Genomic DNA, 24219 nt, shown 5'->3' on the forward strand with positions numbered 1-24219 from the left:
GCCCGTAGGTGGTTACTTTGCTACCTCTGATCCACCCTTCTAGGGCCCGACTGAAAAAGTCCACATATTCCACCCAGGTGGTGCCCGGGATTTTCTTGCAGTCTCTGAACCGCTGGCGGTACATTTCTGCGGTTAGCCCGTAGCGGGTGAGCAGAGCCTCCTTCATGTGATCGTAGGAGGTCATCACCTCCTCCGGCAGCTGGAGCAGTGTGTCTCGACCCTCACTCAGGAACCGCCCCCACAGGCCTGCGCCCCAGTCTTTTCGGGGCACCCGATGAGAGGTCATGGCCACCTCGTAGGCCTTGAACCATTGTTGGATGTCGTCATTCTTGTAGTACTCCTTGACGACCTCTTTCGGGATATGTACCTTGGTTTCGGCAGGCGGTAGAGTGTCTCTAGTACTGGGGGCGTTGGTCCCTCCGTTCTTGGCCTTGATTTCGAGCTCCTTGAGGCTGCGCTCGTGCTCAAGGGTCAGTTTCTTTTCCTCCAACTCCCGGTGTCGCCTCTTCTCCTCTATCTCCTCTTGAAGCCGTAGCTGCTCTAGGGCCAGTTTCTTTTCCGCCAGCTGGAGTTCGCCATCCAGCCGCAGTCATGCGAGCTCTAGCTCGTGGTTCCGGACCTTCTCCCGCTCTCGTATTTCTTCTTCGGAGAGGCCGGTTTCTAGGCTCTTTCTTCCTCCGGTTGCCGGAGTCAGTGCGGTTGATATGGTCTCAGTCAGGGGCAGGGGACCTTCTTCCTGGGAGGGACCTGCCCCGGCCTCCAGCCATGTCCTCAGAGCTTTCTGCATGTCCTCTTTGGTACTTAGGCCGGTGGTTGCAATGCCTTTGTCTTTGCAGAACTGTTTTAACTCTTTGTGCGTATATTCTTCCAGCCGTTCGGGCTGGAACTCCATTGTCACGTTGTTTTCCTGGCTGCTCATGATTACTGTCCGTTTGGATGGGTAGCTAGTGGGTACTGGCTGGTACGTTCTGCGTTCGGCTCGGATCCCACCGCTGCCACCAAATTTTGGAAGGCGGACCCCGAGGAGTCGGCGAGACCACCAAGGGGGGGGCCCTCACACTGTACGAAGTAGCCGAGCGCTGCCGAGAAGTCTCCTGAGAGATCCTTCTCCTATCACGTACTAGCCCAGTAACACCACCACACAGGACTCAAGGAGGTTGTCTCAAGACAAGCAATTCTTTATCAGCAATAAAAAGGTTACGAGGTCAATATTTACACGATGGGATCGCGGGATCCACCAAAAGTCCCAGTGTCTCTTTGGAAGGGTAGGGGTAGCGGGACAGTCTTTGGCAGGAGTGCGGTACGAGGGTACCTGGGGCCCAGTTCTTATCCTCAAGCTGGAGGACCTCCGGATCTCGGAGGAGGTCGAGCCGCGACGGCGTCAGCAGGGCTCTGGCGTACAGTTCGTGGAGAGCCGTGATCCAATCAGCAGGGCTCTCAAGATGGTTTCTGCTCAGCTCGAGCCGCGACGTCGTCAGCAGGGCTCCGAGGGAGGTTTCAGCGAGGTTGGGCCGCGACAGCGTCAGCAGGGCTCCGATGTTCCAGGTGGCTTCAAAGTGTTCACAAGAAGGAGCCGCGACGCAGTCAGCAGGGCTCGTGATGGTTCCGACAAGAGTTCTTCTCCGTAGGGTCAGCCGCGATTCAATCAGCAGGGCTCTCGACTCCGGGATACAACTGACGATCTGTGGCGGGGTCGCCCCAGATATAGGTCTGGAGCCCTTTGATGTCCGGACCCATGCGCCCGGGGGGGGCGGAGAGGCCGGGTGGAGGTGGCCAGACGCCCAGCAGGAGAGGCGCCAGGCCCAAGGGAGTTGCAGGGCGATCACACCTCGAGAGGGGAGGACAGTTGGGGGTCCCATCGATACTGTCCTCCGCCGGGGGCGATGAATGGTTCCTGCGGCACCCCCTGGCCAGTCCGTGGTGCCGGGATGTCGGGGCTTCGCTGGGGTCGAGGCCGGGTTGAGCGGGGTCGCGCTGGCTGGTGCACAGAGTCACGTGGATGCCAACAAGATGGCGGAGCCACGAGGGGTATGCGACCGCGTGCAGCTCAGGATGAAGGGCCTTGGTGCAGTTCAGACGGGTGGCCCGTGAAGGCCGGGTCGGGGAACGGGCACAATCCGTGGGGTTAAGGACCACGCCACGAGGCCGGGTCCAACAGTTACACATTACAATTAGTAATTACACATTCAAAATAACAAGCGACAACTTTTTACTGGTCAAGCCTACTTGCGAAAATACTCTAATCATTTTCTCTGAATATTCGCTAACTCTAAAGCGCACTGCTATTGGAATGTTGAAAAGGAAATGTGGCAATTACATGAAGAACTGAGGTTCTAAAACCATTAAACTTGGTGGTAAGGACCAAATAATTAAAATATTTAAAAAAAGGATTTTCTACCGGGGGATGTGACTAGGCAGGGCAGCTACTATGACCACAACATTGGAACCAACTTTCATATACACAATAAATTAAGCTAGAATAAGAACATAGCGGTATAACAAAGGTAAGTACCTCGTAGTGCGAGATAAAATCAAGCAGTCGTGCTCGAGATGGAATGTAGAGAAGAGGCGTCATCACTCTGTGGATAAATGTCTCAATATAAGCAGCCGCCAAGGGGCCTTTGTACTCAATGGGACCAAAGCTGGAATTAAACGAAAACAAATTAATTTGGAACAAATACACCAGACACACATTTCACCTCTTGCTACTAAGGTTCAAAGGCAACTTAAAAAGAAAGAAATGTGATTGATACTGAATATTGATAGTAAAAAAAGTGATCATAGCAGGCTCGCTTCATCTGTCACATCATACTTCCTTAAACATTTAAGTTTAAGGAAGTATGATGTGACATTACATGCACCCCTAGTACCCTGATCTCTAGGAAGCATCTATTCGTTACTTCTATGGTTTTCTTATGAATAGGTTCTACAAAAGAGGGTAAAGAGAACACCCATCTAGTTTAGCTAGCAGGAAGCAATCAGGGCTTACTACCACTTACAACAAAGAAAAATCTACTTACCTTCAGTAACGCTCTTTCTGGGGGATAACCTGTCTAACTGCAGATTCATCATCTTGAGAATATTCCCCCAGGCATTAGGCTGAATCTGGAAACTCACAAGAAGTACTTCCATATGCCAGTCGGTGGTGTTGCATGGCTCCGGACAGACATAAGTTACTTACACTCTGGAAGTGATGAGTAGCGTTGCAATAAGCACCACCCAAGCATGCTGAGGTCAGTTACTTCCAAAACCTTGCCTGCTCCCTCATACGCAGAGCCCATCGGCACATTGCTCGACAAGTGTGCAGATCTCTAGATCGGGACCTTTTTAACTAAAAAAAGAGACCGTTCCATAGAACGGCGAGGTTGGAGGGTGGTGAGGAATCTGCACTGTAATAGAATATCCATCAGAAAGAGCCTTACCGAAGGTAAATAACTCTTTCCTCTGATGAATTCTTCGAAATGCAAATTTACCACTTTGTGGATAGATACAAGAACCACATCTTTTAAGGTGGTGGATTTGGTGAACGGCTCAGACCAAAAACCGAATGGGCAAAATGGACTTTCCTATGGACTTGACTGCCAAGGAAGTAGTGCTTTGTGAATGAGGGCACTTATGCCTATGCAGTAGTCTGAGACATATGTAGGACAGGTACAGCTTTGTGCTTACGCAGTAGTAGCTGCATTGGGTCATGTGGAATGGCCCGTAACCGTTTGCCGGGCTACTTTTTAGATGAAGCATTGCAGATCTAAAATACAGATAAGTATCCACCTAGAGATAGGTCTGTTTTGTACTTCCTTGCCCTTCTTTGCCCCACTCGGGGGTACCTGGTGCAATCAATATTAAACTGAAGGTTCTCTATGGTCTTTTTCTCAACTTTGGAGGGATGAGGCAGAGCAAGGATTGCTGACAGGGTAGTAGCTTCTCTGACACGAAAGGCTGTTCCACGTTACGGAGGAATGCGTCTAGAATCCTCAAAACCGGTTTGTCAGGAAAACATTATGTAAAAGATGGGAGGGCTGAGAGTGCCTGAAGCTCACAGGCCGAGCTGATGTTATGACAATTAAAAAGACAGTTTTTAATGTTAAAAAGACAGAGAGCAACTGTGCATCAGCTCAAAATTGGTGCAAATAAAGAAGATAAGGAGCAGACTTAATTCAAAGTTTGGCACACAAACGGCTTGGATGGAAATAAATGTTGCAAAACTTTGATGAACCTCTTCAGAACAAGTGATTAGAACAACAAAGAAGGTTCATCCCGCAATCATCAAACAAGCCAAAAGAGGAAACAAATAACCTTTAACAGTGCCAAATACAAGTCCTTCCTGGGCCAATGACAAAACATAACGCATCAACAGTTTAACCATTGGCGGGTCAATCTAGTGGATGCCACATCAAGCCACAAACTTATCCCAGCACCCGACATACACTGATTCCATGGATGGACACCTGGCTGCCAGAATAATATTGACGTATGATGGAAGACTAAAGGACAGTAGCTGTCTCTCAATTTCCACACATGGAGGTGTAAATTGTGGAAACCCGGGTGCAGGGCCCTGCCCTGTTGCTTCAACATTAGATCCTCCCAAAACTGCAGTTTCATTGAAGAACAGATACCCATATAAAGAAATTCTGGGAACCACACCCTCCTAGCCCAATCCAGAGCCACCAAGATGACTAGGACCAGGTTAGTCTTGATCTTTAGAACCCACGCCAGGAAGGGAAGAGGCAGGAAGGTGTACACGATTCCCAAGCTCCAATCTAGGCAGAATGCATTTCCAAGAGAGCTGCCCTGGAAACTATAGAGTTTAAAAATGCTGATATTGCACATTCCCAGCAGTGTTGAAACGGTCATTGGGGTCTTCCCCAATGCAGGAAAGCAACCTGTGCCATCTCAGGGTGTAAATGCCATTCATGATCCATTATATGTCGGCAACCAAATTCATCCACCCTGGCATTTAGAGATCCCACCAGCTTGTGCATGACCAGGAAAATGCCTTGCAGGTCAGAAACTTCCAGAGGGGTAGAGCCTCCAGGCACAGTACCTAAGACCCCACTCTGCCCTGCTTGTTGCAGTATCACATGGCAGTGGTGTTATCTGTAAAAAAAAAAACTGTACTAGTCTCCCTTTTAATGGATGGTAGGAATGTCGTTAACAGCAAGTGGATTGCATGTAACACCAACAAATTGATGTTGAGTTGGATTTCTAAGGCCCTCAGATCTCTACTCTCACAGATCTCCTCCCAAGTCTGGCAGTGATGAACACGTTACTTACCTTTGGTAACAACATATCTGTAAGAGAAATAGGTTAGTTATGGATTCCTCACCTTAGAATTACCCCCAGGCGTCAGACTGGATCCGGATAATTTTTTCCTCAGCAGTACCTCTGTGCGTAGATAGGTGGCGTAGGTCAACTCCACGTTCATCATTGGCATGGTGGTCACCGGAATGACATTGCGGTATCTACTTAGACACCGCCCTTGCGCACTGACGTCAGTTCTTTACATGACATTCCACGCCAGAAGCGCAGAGCCATGCAAGACATTGACCATTGGTGGAAAAAAAACTAGGGCCCTGAAAGGAGAGTCCCTTACCCTAGAAATCCGTTCACAGAAACGGAGAGGATGGGTGGGGCGGTTAGGAATCTATAACTAACCTATGTCTCTTACTGATATATTGTGACCGAAGGTAAGTAACTTGTTCATCTGAAAGAGACAGTTATGGATTCCTCACCTTAGAATAGATACCCCAGCAATACCAACCCCGGTGCTGGGTCTGCGAACCAAGTTCACACCAGAAAGTCCTGGAGAACTGAACGGCCGAAGAAGCAGTCTCTCCGGACTTGGCTGTTCCGGCAGTGAAGCCCACATAGCTGTCTGGCAGATGTCAAGAAGGGGGACTCCACGTCCCAAAGCAGTAGGGCTGCTGTCGCCCTGGTGGAATGGGCACGGAACCTCACAGGAGGTTCCTTTCTCGATAAGGAATATCAGATCTTGATGCAAAGAACGACCCATCTGGAGATGGTTCGTTGCTGCACAGCCTGACCTTTCTTGGTGCCCACATAGACAAAGAACTGATCATACACCCAGAATTGTTTTGAGCGATCCAGATAGAACGAAAGCAAACGTTTTGGATCCAGACGGTGGAGCCTCTCTCCCTCTTTAGAAGGATGCGGAGGCGGAAAGAAAGTGGGAAAAGTGATGGTCTGTCCTATATGGAAAGAGGTAATCACTTTGGGAAAGAAAGAAGGCCTAGTGCGGAGGACAACTTTCTCCGGATGAACAGCCAGGAAAGGAGGTTTCAAAGAAATGGCTTGGAGCTCACTCACCCTGCGAGCAGAGGTGATGGCAAACAGAAAGGCAGTTTTAAGGGGCAAGAGTCTTGAGAGGACAGTTATGGAGCGGCTCGAAAGGAGCACACATAGGATAAGTAAGAACCAGGTTCAAGTCCCACTGGGGCATCACAAAAGGAGTAGGAGGAAACAAGTGAGTAATGCCCTTAAGGTAGCCATTTACAATAGGGGACGTGAAAAGAGAAGTTTGGTCAGGCAGCCGAAGGAAGGCAAAAATGGCCAAAAGATAGCCTTTGAGAGTGCCCAGAGCAGAGCTCTACTGGGCCAAAGAAAGAATGGAGAGGAGAACCTCTAAAAGAGGGGCAGAAAGGGAATCCACAGCCTTTGCTGTGCACCATGCCACAAATTTGTTCCATCTACAGGCGTATACAGTTTTAGTGGAGGGACGCCTGGCTGCCAAGATAACATTACAGACTTCGGGAGGAAGGTCGAAAGCTGTCAACTGCCGCTGCTCAATCTCCACGCAAGGAGGTGAAGGCTGGACAGGTTTGGATGGAGGACCATCCCCTGCTGCTACGACAGAAGATCCTCCCGAAGGGGCAGTCTGATCGGAGGATCGATGGCCATGTAGAACAGCTTAGGATACCAGACTCTTCTCGCCCAATCCGGAACCACAAGAATGACTTGGGCCCGGTCGCGGTTGATCTTCATCAGCACTCTGGGCAGAAGTGGTATACGCGGAAAGGCGTATAGGAAACCAGAACTGCACTCGTGACGAAAAGCGTCTAGCGAGTGCCGCCTTAGAAATTCCTACACTCAAACCTGCTGACATTGCGCGTTCTCTTCGGTGGTGAACAGATCTAACCAAGGCTTTCCCCACTGCTGAAAGAGACCTTGGCACCACCTCAGAATGAAGATGCCATTCGTGATCCATCATGCACCTGCGGTTGAGTTTATCCGCCCTGGCGTTCTGAGAACCTGCCAGGTGTTGAACCACCAGGGATATGCCCTGATGTTCCAGCCATGTCCAGAAGCGGAGAGCCTCTTGACATAGGTTCCACGACCCCACCCTGCCCAGTTTGTTGCAGTACCACATGGCAGTGGTTTTGTCCTTGAACACCTGCACCACTCTTCCCCGGACAAAGTGAAGGTTGATATGGAGCCTGGACTCTGCCGGTGACCAGAGGCCTCTGATCGCCACCTCTCCCATGTGGCCGCCCCACCCAAGCAGTGATGCATCTGTCACCACTGTGAACTCCGGTTGGGGAAGTGAGAGGGATCTGCCGTTGACGCAAGCTCGGTTCGTTAGCCACTACTGCAACTGGTGTGCAGTGCCCTCCGAGATCTGGACGCAATCGGAAAGATTCCCCTGATGCTGTTCCCACTCTAACTTCAGGTCCCACTGCAGAGCCCGCATATGCCACCTGGCATAATCCACCAGCAGGATGCAGGATGCCATGAGGCCCAGTAGCTTCAGGGTCATTCTGACCGAAACTCAGAATAGAGGCTGAAAGATTGAAATCATAGCCCGAATATAGCGGATTTGCTGCTCGGGAGGATAAACCCGAAACTGTGTTGTGTCCAGAACCGCTCCGATGAAAAGGAGCTTCTGAGAGGGGATCGGGTGTGACTTCGGCACATTGATGGTGAACCCCAGGGAATGCAGGAGGTCGGCCGTAGTCTGAGGTGGGTGACGACAGCCTGGGGCAAACCCGCCTTCAACAGCCAGTCGTCGAGCTAGGGACAAACTGCAACCCCTGATCTGCGCAGATGAGCTGCAACCACCGCCATCACTTTCGTGAACACCCGAGGGGCGCTTGTAAGGTCAAAGGGGAGCACATTAAACTGAAAGTGCTCGTGACCTACAATGAACTGCAGGTAACGCCAGTGGGCCGGCAGGACGGGGATGTGAAAATAAGCGTCCTACAAGTCCAACGCTACCATCCCGTCTCCAAGGTCGAGAGCAGATAGGACCTGTGACAGTGTCAACATTTTGAACTTCTCCATCTGGAGTAAGCAGTTGACGTCCCTGAGATCCAAGCTAGGACAAAGGCCCTTGTCCTTCTTGGGCACCAGAAAGTAATGGGAATAACAACCATGACCGACTTCTGGGCCAGGAACGCGTTCGATGGCTCCCTTGGCTATGAAAGCTGTGACTTCTTGTGGGAGAAGGGCCAGGTGATCCTCCGACATGCAATGGAATTGAGGAGGCATGGATGGAGGGGTAGTCTCGAAGGGGAGGGAGTAACCCCTTCGGACTACCTGCAAAACCCACCTGTAGGACTGATGGTGAGCCAGTGGGAGAGGTGATGGTGAATCCTGCCGCCCACTGGCAAATGATGGGCCTGAAAGGTCGGACTAAGAGGGTTTGGAGGCTGCTGCAGAGGGGGCGCTGGTGGACTGGCCTATCCGCTGGCTCCCCGACCCATGACGGTGGGATCCACGCCCCTGGCCGTGCAGATGCTAGACAGCTTGCGCAGGCCTGTGGCTCTGGGCAGAGCGTGGCAGGGCACCCCTTCCATAGCCACGAAAGGGGCAAAAAGCAGACTGCGCTGGGTGGGAGGTGGTAGCGAGGCCAAAGGATCTGGCCGTAGCCCTAGAATCCTTAACCGCTCGTGCGCGTTGTCTGCCTTGTCGCCAAACAGGTGACGGCCATCAAAGGGCATGTCCAAAAGTGTTGCTTGGACATCCCCAAAAAGCCAGTGGACCTCAACCAGGCGTAGCGTCTCAATGCTACCAACGTGGAAATCGTCCTGCCCAGTTAGTCGGTGGTGTTTAGCCCACACCGAATGGTGAACTTCGCTGTGTCTCTCCCTTCGGCAACAGCACGGGAGAATACGGCCCGGGCCTCCTCCGGGCATTGTAGCAGCACCTGTCCAATAGACATGCAGTGTTCACTGACCGCAGTCACAAGCTAGAGGAAGAAAACATCATCTTCCCAAGGTGGTCCAGCTTCTTGGATTCCCTATCAGGTAGTGCATTAGGGAATGCGCCCATGGACATTGAAGCTTGGACTACCAAGCTCTAAGGGGTGGGATGGGAAGAGCCGGGCGGTGGCGTCTGGCAAACAACCTGTCCAAAGGAGCCCATGTGTTGAGCTTGGACCAAGTGCCCAAAAGGATGTCCGTAAGGGCCTCATTGAACGGCAGCAAGGTCTCAGAGGAAGCTGCAGCCTGTTGAAGCACCTCTGTCAGGTTAGTCCTGACCACCACCGTACGCAACACCACTGCTTACGATGCACCCTCCTCCATAGCCACAGTAAGCGTAGATAGCATTTCAAGATCTGGGGAGGTATCCAGACCACTGGCCTCACACAACTCCACTCTCCAGTCCGGTTCCTCCAACTGGTCCACAAGAGGGTCCACAGACCCGTACCAGTCCTCCTCACCCTCTCCTGTGAGCTACTTAGGGCGGTAGGAAACATCAGGAGAGAACAGGGGTACAAAGGTACCAGTCGGCGCCGGTACCGAGGGTGTGGCCGGGGTCGGGGTAGACGCCGGCTAGGGACACAATGGGCATCGGAGGCAGCGGGGGTGTAGTCACTGGATTCGCCGCCGGAGGAGGTGTCACGAGGTCGACGGACGCCGATCGGGATCCAGGCCTGGATCCTTGGGGGCCCTGCGGTGCCAGAGCCGAAGCTGCCAACATCGAAGGTCTAGAGCCCCCAACCGAGTCCACCGGCCCGAAGGCACGCTGGCGGAGTCGGGCTGCACAGAGATAGAGTGTAAGGCTTCATAAAAGCTTCGAAGCTGGACAGGGGTCGCTCTGGGTCCTGAAAAGGGAGGGAAGGCCAGAGTCGACCCAACAAGCTCCGCAGGCGGAGCTGGATGACTACCTGCCACTTCCCGCATCACATCAGCTGACGGACAGGGAGAACGCGAAGAGTGACAATGCTTCTTCGCCTTCTTCACCTTCTTCTTGTGCTTCGACTTACCCAAAGACGAAGACTTTGACGAGGGGTGGTGGTGATGGCTCCACGACCTGTCCTGCGACCTCCTTCTTGACTGGGACCTCTAGTGGCGCGGAGCCGACTGCCGGGCCTCCAGAAGCTTTTGGGACCACTCCCGCAAAGACTTTGGGCCATGACCCGGCAGTCGGTGCACGACTTCGGGTCGTGGTCACGCTCCAGGCACCATATATACACAAGATGGTGGTCAGTCACGGACAGCTGCTTGAGGCTGGAGCCACAAGGCTTGAAGCCGGTCCGCCGCGATGACATCCCTGTGCACCAGGAGTCGAAAGACTCGAAAAACGAAGTCAACAAAAGTCGCAAAAAGAGAGTCAAAAGTGACTCGAGGTACCGCTCACTCCGGATCTGCGCTGGCTGGCGCAGAAAAAGAAAGATCGGACGTCAGCACTTGAGGGCGGTGTCTAAGTAGATACCGCAACGTCATTCTGGTGACCACAACGCCAACGATGAACGCGGGGTCGACCGACGCCACCTATCGACGCGCAGAGGTACTGCTGAGCAAAAACTTCTCCGGATCCAGTCTGACGCCTGGGGGTAATTTTAAGGTGAGGAATCCATAATTAACTGTCTCTTTCAGATGCATTCGTCACCACCCGCAGCTCTGGGTGGGGCTTGGAGATGAGTCTGCCACTGGTCCAATCACAGTCTAGCAGGCACAAACTCAGATCTTTTGCAGTCTCCTCTGAAACCTGGAGGGAGTCCAATAGGTTCCCCCTAGTGCTGTGCCCACTTGTGCTTCAGATCCCTACTGTACTGCCCTTATGTGCCAACTGGTGTGGGTGACCGACAGGATGCAGGAAGCCAATAGTCTAAGGAGCCTCCACATCATCCTCACGGAGATCCAGGTCAGAGCTTGTGACATCAGGATCATAGACCAAATGTCCTGAAGTCTCTTATCTGGAGAGAAGACAAGAACCTGCACCATATTCAGGATGGCTCTTATGAACAAAAGCGTCTGCAAAGAAGTCAGGCATGACTTTGGCACATTAATAGTTAACTCTAAGAATGTTAAGGGATTCCTCCACATATGGAGGTGGTCAACGTTTATTTGTGGAGGGCACACCTTCAACAGCAGATCATAGAGGAATGGAAAGACTGGTACACTCGACCTCTGAAGCTACACTGTGACCACTGCCATCACTTTGGTGTATACTCCTAGGGCACTGGCAAGGCCAATATGGATCCGTGAAACCTGAAAATGCTTCTGGCCCCTGAGAACCGCAGATACTGTCTATATGTCTGAAGATCAGAAATATGGAACAAAGCGTTCTGAGGGACCAACACTACTGTCCAGTTTCCAGTGTCCACAGCAGAAAAAACCTGCCCAGCAAGAGCATCCATCTTTGTTCTTCCGCAGGAATTAGTTCAGAGGGCGAAGGTCTAAATTAGGATGAAGGCCTCTGTCCTTCTTCGGCACAAGGAAGTAGTTGGACTAACACCCAGTTCCAGCTTCGGGGACTGGAACCCTCTCAATGGCTCCTTTCGCTAAAAGGGCCTGCGATTCCTACTGAAACAAGCATTTGCAATGCAATCGGTCTCTCCTTTGGGACCTTATGTGTAATTAGCCATGCAGCACATTAGCCTGGATGCTGAAATATCTACTGTTCTTTAACATGGAACGAAAAAAAGCACCAAACTGCGTGACACACCAGGTATGGGAACACATGGAGAGAAATATTGCCTTTCAGCTATAAATGGTATAGTCCAAAGCTCTGTTTTTAATATAAAAATCAGGGCCTTCAGTGGTCATATCACCGAAAATACAAAATTTGAAAAAAAATATTATTTTCTACGGGTGCTCATGGAAGACAATTTTTATGGACTGGAATCTAGAGAATGCTAAAGTGATTCTGGTATTTTACTGACCTCTGATGGTCGTTTTCTATCAAGAAAGTTAAATAGAGGCAGTTGCCAGAAATTTTTTAAAAAAAGAAAGTCCCTAAGCAGAAAGCAATTCTGGTATTTTACTGACCTATGCTGGTCGTGTCCTATTAAGACAGTTAAATAGAGGGCAGTTGAACAGAAAAAAAGTCCCTAAGCGGAAGCAGAAAAGTCCTAGGGCTTCTCTCCAGAGCCTACAAAGTACATACACATACAGAGGTCTCGAATGCTCAAACTAAAAAGGACATGTGATCCTCCACCAGCCATAATGATGGGGGGTCCAAAGTGTGGCTGGGTAGAAAGAAATGAAAAGACATATCCTACTGGAAATTTTGAGGAGCCATGTGTCCAAAGTGATGTCACCCTTGGAGGAAATGTCAGACCCTCCCTCCTACATGGTGGGAGTGTTTTAATAATGGTGTACTAAAGTAGTTATAGAGTTGGGGATGCTGGAGGGACAGAGTACTGAGTGGCACATTTTTCCTGATGCCCTCAGTGTTGTCTCTGGGAACCATGACCTAGGCCACAAAATGGCTTAGAAATTTGTTGTGCCGACAGAGGGTCTGGTGCTAGAGATACTGAAAACATCTGTTGTATTGCCAAAAGGGGCGGAAGTGTTGATGAAGTTGCCTGGTATGGACAGACAAGCCCAATGAACCCACTGTGGCACAACTTTCTTTAAATTGGTCCACGGCCAAGCCGCTTTCTCACTGAAGAGGTGAGAGCCATCGAAAGGCATGTCCACCAATGATGCCTGGACACCCCCTGAGAAGCCTTTTAATGTCAGTATGATTTGGCCTAGTATATCCCACAATGCATGGGTGGTTACCCAGGAGGAAGATGGCATTTATTGAACGTACGGCAGGCTGGCAGAAGAAGGGATATCCTATACCACCCAACACTTCGGCGTTGGGGGTTAAGTCAAGAGGCCAGGGTCGCTCGACATTGGTCTGTACCGATGACTGACTCCGCCTATTGACTGGGGTTCCACAACATGGTTTTCTCCAAGATGGCCTCTGTAAGAACTTTGTTGGATGACAGCAAAGGTTCAGTAGATGTCAGGTCAGGCTGGAAAACCTCCCTGAGGACGAAGGTCTTTACTTCCATGGTAGGAAGCTGCTGGTCAAGGACCACCACAGCCATTCACATAACAACAGCGAAAGAAGCACTCTTGTCTATTTCAGGACCAGGGGGAGAGGCAAGGCCAGTGTCTGGGGGAGGTGCCTAGAGCACTGGCATCCTGTAGTTCTTAATACCAATTGTTCTCATCCTACTGCGGGGCCAAAAAATGTCTCTCCTTCATCACGGTTGTCATTATTGTCTAAATTAGAACCAAAGAGTTAGTGTAATGTATGAGAGTTACCCCATAGTAATGGCAATATGTCAGAGTCAGAAGGGCTGCCTATTGGCTGCGCTCCAATGGAAATGGATCGCGGCCTTGCCAGAGGTCGAGATGAGGTCTCAGGGAGTTGGTTTTGGGCGGAAAAGGAAGATGGCGGATTCGACTCCACCGCTGAAGTACGCTCCCTAGCGCCTCTCCTTGTGGGGGGGCCCTATCACTCCACACCACATTTACACTTGCATTCGTATTATGACGGGGAGAAATTAAATGAAAAATTAAGAAACTTGGCTGCCTTATATACTTACGAAGGACTGCAACGTACCTAACTCCAGGGCTGCCTGCGGTTAAAAGAAGGCTTCGCGTCTAACCACAGATGTGCCGCATTGTACAAATTAGTGGAGCGGTTTACGGTAGCCGCTCTGTTAGATGGAGCCTGGGCCCAAACGCTGGCCGTGTGTATTCATCTGGGTCATTTGAGCGTCAACGAAACGTCCGTAGTCCTAAGGCGCCGCGAAGAAAGGAGGTCAAAGAGGATGAGGAGCAGCGGAAGCTTGACCGAACAATGGCCCCGCCGCGAAACGCTCGGCGCGGACGGGCTGGCCAAGCTGAGGGATCCGAAGCTGCAGCTGTTGTTGGGGGTTCAGTGGAGACAATGAACGGCGTGGGAGACGTTCGGCAGCAGGTTTCGGTGGTGAGCAACGGTGGCGATTACGGGATGGAGCTTATTGGAATTAGCACAGACAGCCACGGCACTTCCCGGGTGGGCGGATCTATTCTGAATTTCCTCAGATTTGGAGGAGCCTCGGCCCTCCTGCATGCTGTCGGCTCAGAGCCATCTACTCCGGGCTCTCAATTAGCCGACGCGCTGAATGCCGCAATCGAGTGCGGAATGGGGCGGCTTGATTGCTCCGTAACCAACACTACTACGGGAACGGAATCGACGACTACCCCTTCTACAGGAGAGCACTCTATGGAGGGCGAGCGAGACAAGGAGGTAACGCCGGCTGGCCCAATAGACGTTAAGAGTAGTGAGAGCGCTTCTGGCGATATAGGGATTATTTCTACAGACTGCAACTTTGGTCTCACGGGTGGTGTAGATGTTGGCAGTGGTGGCAACCAAAGAAAAGGTTTTGCAAGGAGGCACAATTCGGATCATGTATTAACTACTGAGTCCCCCGAGTTATATGACAAGCAGAACAGAACTAAAGGAGGCCTTATTAAACCTAATGTGTTAGAGGCCGAAAAAGTAATCATAAGTAAAGGGGCAAAAAATCTTGCTGGAAAAGGAAGTAAAGGTCGTGGTCCGGGTGGAGGTGTCAAGGCTCTGGCATCAGGCGTAGGGGGGGCTAAAAGAACTAATAGTACCACCAAAATTAATTCTCAACTGGATTTAGGAGCGAGCCCACTGCGTAAGTGGGTGTCATCAAAGGGTGAGGTAAAAACATTAGTCGCTCGCCTATCTAACATTGGAGAAGCATCTAGCCTTTTGAAACCTTTAACACACTTAGAGCGACAAGAGCCTGCCCTAACTCCAACGGCGGCTGAGACAACTGAAATCGATCTAATAAACCCGAGTGCAAGCCCAGGCATAGACATCTCTAATATCCCAGCTAAAACTACAAACGCGGCGACTGTCGCTAAAGCTGCAAATGGTCTGAATGACTTTATTCGAGTACCTCCGGCAAAGCTCAACACTCAGGCAGCTGAGCTGACCTCTCCCGATACTCTTTTCCATGCCAGCCCTCTTATCCCTGCACCCACTCAAGTAGATACATTGGCTCTGGGCTCTGCAAATAACCAGCTTGCACCCGTGATTCCTCCGTCTTTTTCTGCTTGCACTATCTCTGCCAATGGGGGTTCTATGAATAGTAGTAATGATTGCCCTCAAAGGGAACAAATTCCCCAGGATGCACCTACATTGCTTACTGTGCTACAAGTTCTAGCTATACACCACGAAGAGGCACAGAGCTTCTTCCAGCAGGCTAAAGCAGACAGCCAAGAGATCAAACGGGCTCTTGCTGAGGTGACTACTAAAGTTTCAAATCTCTCACTCGAGGTCTCAGACCTTCAGCAACGGGTGGCCGAAGTGGAGGAAGTCAATGTTTTAACCTGCAATTCAGTTAAGGCTCATGACCTCCAGATGACAGCTACGCAAGCCAAGATTGAAGATCTAGAAAATAGGCAAAGACGCCAGAATTTGAGGGCGTTTGGTGTCCCTGAAGGCAGGGAAGGATCGGACCCACGGGCTTTCATTGTTAGCTTGTTTCAAAAAGCCTTCCCGGATTTGTCTGGTTGGGACATGGACACTTTAATCCAGCGAGCACACAGACTTCCCTCATCTCTGACCAATCAAAGAAACTCAAATTTTCCACGGCCAATGTTGATTTATATAGGAAATTTTCTTCTCAGGCAGGCTATTTATTTTTAAAGCTGCTCCAACAGCTTCAGTCCAATATGATTCAATGTCTATTTTTGTTCGCCCTGATCTTTGTAAACCCACCATGGATAGAAGATGGCAACTTAGAAAGCTGATGGACGCTTTTAAAGAAGCCGGGACATAGGTTTATCGGCAGGACCCAGCCCACCTTAAAGTTATTAAAGATGGGCAGGCTCACTTTTTTTTTTAACGAGCAAGAGGCCAAGAATGCTCTACTCAAATGGCAAAAAGTATCTAAAAAATGAGGCCACATGCAACTTTAATTAAGGCACAGAAAATGATTCGTATATGGCTTTGCTCCCTTTTTTTTGTCAGATATGGTCAGGGTGTGATGGTGTGGGGGCCTCTCGGGGAGGGGCCGGGTGGGGTGTCCTTTGGTTAAATGCTGTCATCTTTGACAGCAGGGATTGGGGTGATTCTTTTTCCAATATACAAGGGTGGGGGGAGGGTAAGGGGGGTGGGGTGGGCTGGGGGCTGGGGGGTGGTCTGGAAGGGAAACTTGTTAAGGGTAAGTTAGCTTTGAATGTTGGGGGGGGGGAAGAAAATTACCAAAAACTATTTAAAATAGAGATAGAAGGACATGCTAGGAGGGCAATGCAGTTTCAAGGCGGGTACAATTGGCTGATTATTATATTCAACTGTGCTTAAAGTAAAATTAATGAGTGGGAACGTGGCTGGCTTGAATTCTCCCTCGAAGAGGCGACTGGTATCAGAAGAATTGAAAGCTTACAAACCACAGATCTTAAGGTTAGCAGAGACTCACTTGGCCTTTAAGGACCGTGGTCTTTTTAAGAAGATGGGGTTCGATATGATTATTTGTACTACACAATCTGTCTCAATACGAGGAGTTGCTATCCTCAAGGCTAGAGCATTCAAAGCTCTGACTCTTCGTACATTAGGTGATAACAAGGGCAGGTGGGCGATCGCACAACTTTTGGTATATGGCAAAAAACTAACGATTTGCATGATCTATGGCCCTAATAATGACTGTCCTGAGGTTATTTCTTTTTTATGTTCAGAGTTGTTGGGAGTGGGAGGGCGAACTTGTTGTCATGGGCGATTTTAATTGTATACTGAACCAAAGCTTGGACACTACTAATATCTCGGGCCGGTCTAGAATGCTACAGACAAGAGCAGCCATAAGGGATTTACTGCATATTCACCAGCTGGTAGATATATGTCGGGCGGTATATCCATCAGACCCTGGTTATACTTTTTTCTCCATCCCACATTGGCATTACTCTCGGATCGATATGGTTTTTGCTAATCAGTCTAGAATTGAAGAAACTTGTATAGAGGTATGCCAGAAAATTACTTCAGACCATAACCCTTTAGTATTCACTATTCAGTATGGGACTGGTGTGAGAGGGCATATAAGGGCTTTCTCATTTCCCAAATATCTACTTAAGAACTCAGAATACGTCCAGCGGATGCAGGGACTACTTGTAGAGTTTATTAACAACAACTCTTTAACTGCACCTTGGGCTATAGTCTGGGACTACCTTAAAGCTTATGTTAGTGGTGCCACTCAACAATATTTGTTTGAACAGAACAAGGAAAAGTCCAGGAAGTCTGAGTCTGAACGAAGGGAATATTCTGACTTAGAGCAATTACATGCTAATGCTATTCTTAAAAAGGACGCAGGCGAAACTGAGATCTACCAGCAGCTATTATTGGTCAGGGCTAAACTCAGTCGTAAGCTAAAGGAGAAAGTGGTGAATCAGTATTTTAAAACTAGAACTCAACAGTACGAGTACGGGGAGAGGATTGGGCGCGTCCTAGCATATCAGCTGGCGGATCAGCGGGCTAATACACATATGAGTATCAAGGGAAGCGACGGTCTAATTTATAATAAGACGTCGGACATACTGGAACAATTTAGACAATTCTATACTGACCTTTACAGTGATAACTTAGTTTTCAATCAGCATATAGCTGCAGATTACATCCAGGATAGCGAAATGATCCCATTAGAGCCACATATAACGGCACTAATGGATAGGGATGGGGGTATAGAGGAGATACGGGCTGCTACTAGGGCCCTACCCTTAGGAAAAGCAGTGGGTGAGGACACCATCCCCCTTGTGTTTTATAGGACGTTTGGGGAGATCCTCGATCCAGTTTTTTTTAAGCTGCTTAATGGTATATTAGAAGGTGGGGCAGCACCGCCCTCTTGGAAATCGACTAATATAGTCGTTTTTCTTAAAAAAGGAAAACCGTCAGAGGAAAGAGGCTCTTATCGCCCGATTTCTCTTATCAACCACGATGCTAAGATCTTTTCGAAAGTTCTTTCCTCAAGATTAGCACCGTTTATACACTTAATGGTATCGGATCAACAACACGGCTTTATCCCTGGGCGGGACACTACGATACATATTAACACTGCAATTGCCGCTTTCGATGTTGCCTGTCAGATGGGGGGTAAAATATCTATGATGCTGCTTGACGCTGAGAAGGCCTTTGACCGGGTTACCTGGGGGTCTCTTTGGTTAATTATGGTAGAAGCAGGGCTTGGTCAGAGGTTCGTCACCGCAGTTCAGGAATTATATACAAACTCCATGGCAACAATTAGGCTTAATGACTTAACTTCATCTCCTTTTGGTATCCAGAGGGGCACGAGGCAGGGGTGTCCTTTATCGCCACTCCTGTTTGCGATTTATATCGAGCCTTTTATCCGTCATTTACTGCAAAATCAGAGTATTATTCCAGTGTCATTCAATAATGTATTTCTTAAAGTTACCGCTTATGCGGACGATATCGCGGTTTACACGACTAATCCTATTGAGGCAATGGCGGAAACGATCACGGCGGCTCGATGTTTTGGGGCCTTTTCGGGGTACAAGCTTAACTCTAGTAAAACTCAAATAATAACTAATTTTGAAATTACTCACGATACTCTTCTTTTTGGTGTTACTCAAACAGCTACATACCTGGGGGTTAACCTCAGTAGTCAGACGAATAAAATAGTAAAACTTAACTATGAACCCCTGTTCAAGAGAGTTGCTTCCGATCTGCGTAAATGGCACCAACTACCCCTTACAATCTGGGGGAGATGCAACATTGTCAAGATGAACATCTTGCCAAAATGTTTATATTTTTTTAGGGCTATCCCATTGAGGGTTCCCTTTTCTTTTTTCAAAAGACTTGACAGTATTATTGGCAGTTTTATTTGGGGTTATAAAAGGGCTAGACGCTCCATTAATTTTTCGCTAGCCGGCTACAGAGTCTACTCCAATGGTCTGGTATGTCTCAAATCTGGCTAGCATATCAGCTGGCGTGTGGGCTAGAGTACAGGTTTGTAGTTTGCAAGATGTCTGACCCGAACTACTTTAAGCGGGTCCGTTTTAAGACAGTTGGACAAGCAGTCTGGATTTGGCACGATATTGTATGTGCTTATAATATTCCGGAATTTCACGAACTTACGTACTTAGGGGGTAACCCTCGATTAGGAGCCCTTTTTGACGACTCAGTTTGGAGAAGCTGGCAGCGCAGCGGAATTACTCAATTAGGTCAACTATACGACTTGGATGGTTTCAGATCTTTTTCTTCTCTTAGAAGCGAATTTGGAGTTCCGCATAACTCATTTTTGAAATTTTTGCAAATACGGGATTTTTTTATTAATGGAAAAGGCTTAGCTGCACTTAGCGGAATTAGCAAGGCTACCTGTTCACTATTACAGGTAACTGGCAGGGGCTGCATAGGGAAGATTTATAAGAATCTTTTGATGGAGTCAAGGGATGATGGTGGTCAGGCTACAGTTAAACTAAATCGATCTTTTGGGATTGTTGTGAGAAAAGAAGATTTACATAATTCATTGGCCACTATTAACAAGGCAGTTACTTCTATAAATTTAAAACTCCAACAACATCTAATGCTGTTTCTTCTCTATTACACGCCTGAAGTCATTTCAAAATGGGCAACGAATAATTTTTCACCTAAGACATATCGCCCTAAATGCTCACTATACGCAGCCAACATCAGACATATGTTTATTACTTGTCCGAAATTGAATACATACAGGGTTCAGGTACCTGAGGAACTGTGTAAATGGGCAGGTAGGAACATTGTTATTTCTGAAAAAGAGATACTTATGGGCCTAATAGACAACTCCGGCCTAATATCTAACGCCCTTTTTTCTATTATTATGGCCTGCTGCCATCTAGGTATTGCAAGGGCTTGGATTGACACGAAATGCCCGACACTCATGGAGATGCGGCTAATATTGGGAGGGGTCTATGAGATGGAATTAGCGCTCGCCAAAGCCAGGGGCTCTTCTTCTTGTGTTAAATTTGAACGCACTTGGTCTAGCCTCCATTGGGAATAATTAAACATTGATGTAGTGTTAATATCCTAATTTGTAAGCTGTCAGAATATTTTTTTTTTTTTTTTTTCTTCCCACGGCTTATGTAAAAATGTCATTGTTATTACTGGATTTGCAATTTATTTTGTGACTGATGTTTATTGGCCCTCATGATCTTCTTTGTCTGTTGAAACTATTGTCCCTTTCTTTTTTCTTTTTCCTTCTTGGCAAAATAAAATGTAAAAAAAAAAAAAAAAAGGAACCCATTATCAACAGTGGATCCTTCTCTGGCACCAGTGGCGGCGAATTAGATTTCAAAAAGAATTGCACCAGAACCGAAGTCAGCATCGAAGTCAGTGTGGAACCTAAAGCAAGTTCAAGAGGCAGAGACTAAGGAACCCCACCTGGAAGCCACTGCAGATACTTGGGGCCCGAATGCATGCCAGAGGGAACTAGTAGTATGCAACTATGCTCACCAAAGCCACCTGAAAGACCTCGATTTGCAGAAATGTCATTGACTGGCCTGGAAATTTGGGATGCATAAGCACCAGATTCAGAATCGGCTCTTGAGGACTGAAACCAAGTGGCACTTTGACACACATGCGCCCTAAGTAGAATTCGTGAGTGGTGGGAAGAGGCAAATTCCCGCTTGGACTTGTTGTGCTTTTTTCTTTGAATTTACCTGAATTCTTTGACCATGACCAGAATTTGCCTCTGGAACAGCTTTGAAAGTGGGAACAGAACATTTCTTTTGACTTCAAATGGTCACTGTGCAGAGTCGCCTGATGTTGGGCAACAGAGTTTTGCCTTGAGTATGGCTTTACGATTCATCTGGGCATGGTTGTCGCAGGCACTGGAATCATTTTCCAACCCCAGACACCACAGGCATAACTCATGGGGGTGTCTCACAGACATTTATTTGTGAAACTCCCTACAAGGTTTATACCCTGTCGTATTGGGAGGCAACATTTTCCTTAAACACTGGTAAAAGAAAAAGATTTGTGGACAAATAAAATCAAAGACGAAAGGTGTAGAGCTTTGGATACACATCTGAAGGCGTGGAAAGAAAGAAACCAACATTAGCAGGCCTGGTTGGCACTTACTTTCGGCCCTGCTCATCGTTTCCACAGTGGGACGATGTGGGTACGAACCCGTACAACATCACTTACCAGAATGCAGGAATACTGCTTTTGAGTTTCCAGATCCAGTCTGATACGAAGTGAAGAATCTGCAGTTAGAAGTATGCATCAGAACTCGTCTTTTCTAAGAAGAATACCGGATATCAACAAAATATATACATTGTCTGGATGCTGAAAAGATGTTACAAAAGTCTCAAAGCTTGCTCATGATCTCTTCATTTAAAGAACAAAGCATAACACCCTTGAATAGACTTTATCCTGGGCTTGAAGGTCAAGAAGTTTGTAAGGGCTGACATTGGAAAGGCACTTTTTGGCAAAACGATTTTTTACTCAATAGCTCCACTGCTGTAGAAATATTTATTATTCAATGGAACACAACTTATTTTTAAGTCTCACATGAACATTAAGGACTGAAGTGAGTAAGTAGATTCTTGGGAGCAGTGGGTTTTGCACTTCTTATAGATGACTGAAATGCTTGCCTCCTGCAAGGATGCAGAAAAAAGCCATTAACTACTGACTCCTCAATACTGAAGAAATATGGGACAGAGTCACTAACAGTCTTATAGTTCTGACGGAATCTCTTGGGAGCAGATGCCTTTCCCAAAGAAGACAAAACAATCATTTTTATGACTTCTTGAAGAGTTTTTGACTGTTGGATGGGACGGGAGTGTTGGATTCTAAAGTATTTACATCTGTTCGTCTACATAACTAAATTTTGGAAAGGAAGGAATCGATCTAGTAGATACAAGAATTTCTTAGATTTGGGGTTTTTCTGTTTTATTTTTTCCAAATGCCCCTGAATCATCCTTTTTGTGAGAAAATAGGTTTCTAAACCTGAGGGCTCTGAGCCCCGGCGAAAGCATAGCTATGTGTATTCCTCTGGATTCACAAAAGCCTCATTAGTCTGGCAATTTTTGTAGATGCTTTTTATGAGATGTTTCTTTCCAGGTCTGACGGCCTTTCATGAGTCTAAAATCTTGTGAGAACTGTTTGGCTTCCAGTGCCATCGTAACTAGAAGATCAAGTTTTGCCATTCTATCTTTTTTCTTTTGTGGCAAATGTGTCAAACAGCTAGTTTTTAATTGGTGCTGCAAATAAGTCTACTCTAGTAAAACATGTTGTATTCTCGTTAATGTCTCAGAATTTTTTTATTTGATGATTGTAAGTAAAACTCACTCTTATGATCTCCATAGAGCTTTCACTGCAGTGACCAAAGTCACAATTTTATATTAAATACCTTGATCAAGGTTGGACCATAGAGGTTCAAGACTAACTGTACGTACATTTTATCCAATGCATGTTCATTGTATAGCTTGCGGCATACATGTTCCGCAGGTGGTTTAATTCTACATGTCCCCGTGATGGGGATTTTACTGCGGTTTATCTTTGTATGAAAAGTGAAGCCTACAAGGCAGCCACTGCTTTTTTTTTTTTAAAGGCTCAAGACAGTGATATTCAAGTTTGCAAGAGTGTCTTAGGCCACAAAGTACCAGCTCTTGGTGTCAGTAAAGTATTCATCAAAGAAGAGATGGAAGCCATGAACTTGTTTAAAGTGCTCACTACCATTTCCCAGGAAGAAGAACAAGCTATCTTCCTCCCCTATCCATCGCCCCTTAGGTTTAGGTAATTATAAGTCAGCTAGAAGCAATGGCATAAAGTGCTAGTGTAGATACGTTTGAATAACCTATCAATTATCTGGGCAGCAGATGTCACTTAAGGCAAACAATTCTAACTAAGGTCATCACAGGTAATGTACTAAAATGGAGACCAAGACAAACTCCGAAGATGCAGGCTGGACCAATATTATAGACTAATATGGTTGCAAGAGAAACTCAAACTTTTAAAAAATATTTTCAAATGTGCCCCACCAAATCCTTCGTTAGACATCAGTTTGTAGTATATTTCCCACTATTATACCACCTCCTACAAAACAATGCCCAATGATACAAACCTATTATCTCCATCAACATAAAAAATATAATATGTATACTATCTCTACAGCAGATCTATTAATACTATTAATAAGAGAGATAACAACTTTGAATGCGATACTTGATTCAGGAAGATGACGATTCGCAACAATGCCCCCTTGAAATCGCTCACCAGGGTTCTGATGAGGTCAGACCATCCACTCCTCAGTCGAGCACAGAAGTTCACCCATACTACCGTCCATCAAACACTCTAGCAATATCCACAGTTAGGGTCGACCTCTTGTTGCCCTGAATTCCGGAATCTTATTTCAGCCACAGCTCTGACCATTCAGTTTTCCATACAGTTCTTTCCAGTGGCCATCTCAAGTTCCCTGTGCTGTTCTTGCCTCTCAAGCCTCCCTATGGTTTAACACTGTAACCATCTTGACAGATCTCAACTGCTGCTCTTTACACAACAGGCTTGGTGCCTCTCTTTTCCACCATTTTGCTTCCATACGCATATGTATTCAAAAACCCTAGCTGTACTTCTCTCAAACTAGTCCACAAAAAGAAAATCTCACTTTTGACTTCTTTTGTGCACTTCAGCTCTGTTAGATGTGGATTTTCCAATTGAGCACATCCAATCAGAATGGATGCTTTCAACCACAATCCCTCATCTGGTCTCTACAGTCCTCTGGCGCCACAGCTGTCTCAAGTGTGATCAATTTGTCTGTGCTGACCATTCTGCCAAACTTCCATAGTATGGTGTAATAGGTGTCAGAGTCATTAGAATGCTTTTCGCTGCTGTCTTTCTCGTTAATTGAGCTTCTGTGCTGATAGTCTGAGAGGGTATAAGCCATTGCAAAAACACAGTGATGGTGGCCAGCATCAGCATAAGAATGCACAATGCACACACCCCTCACACAGGTTGGATTCTCACAGTCCTAAC

The 24219-nt window shown here is 47.6% G+C and overlaps 1 protein-coding gene across 1 annotated transcript in view; it reads right to left on the reverse strand.

Annotated features, from left to right (window-relative positions):
* The window catches only part of TXNDC11 (thioredoxin domain containing 11), a 440118-nt gene that overhangs the window by 303006 nt on the left and 112893 nt on the right, over positions 1-24219 (reverse strand). Inside the window, exon 4 of the mRNA XM_085632134.1 lies at positions 2513-2642. Coding sequence (XP_085488260.1) covers positions 2513-2642 — 130 coding nt within the window. The remainder of the gene's footprint in view (positions 1-2512; positions 2643-24219) is intronic.

The sequence above is a fragment of the Triturus cristatus genome, chromosome 10 (genome assembly GCF_964204655.1).
Source record: "Triturus cristatus chromosome 10, aTriCri1.1, whole genome shotgun sequence".
Lineage (NCBI taxonomy): Eukaryota > Metazoa > Chordata > Amphibia > Caudata > Salamandridae > Triturus > Triturus cristatus.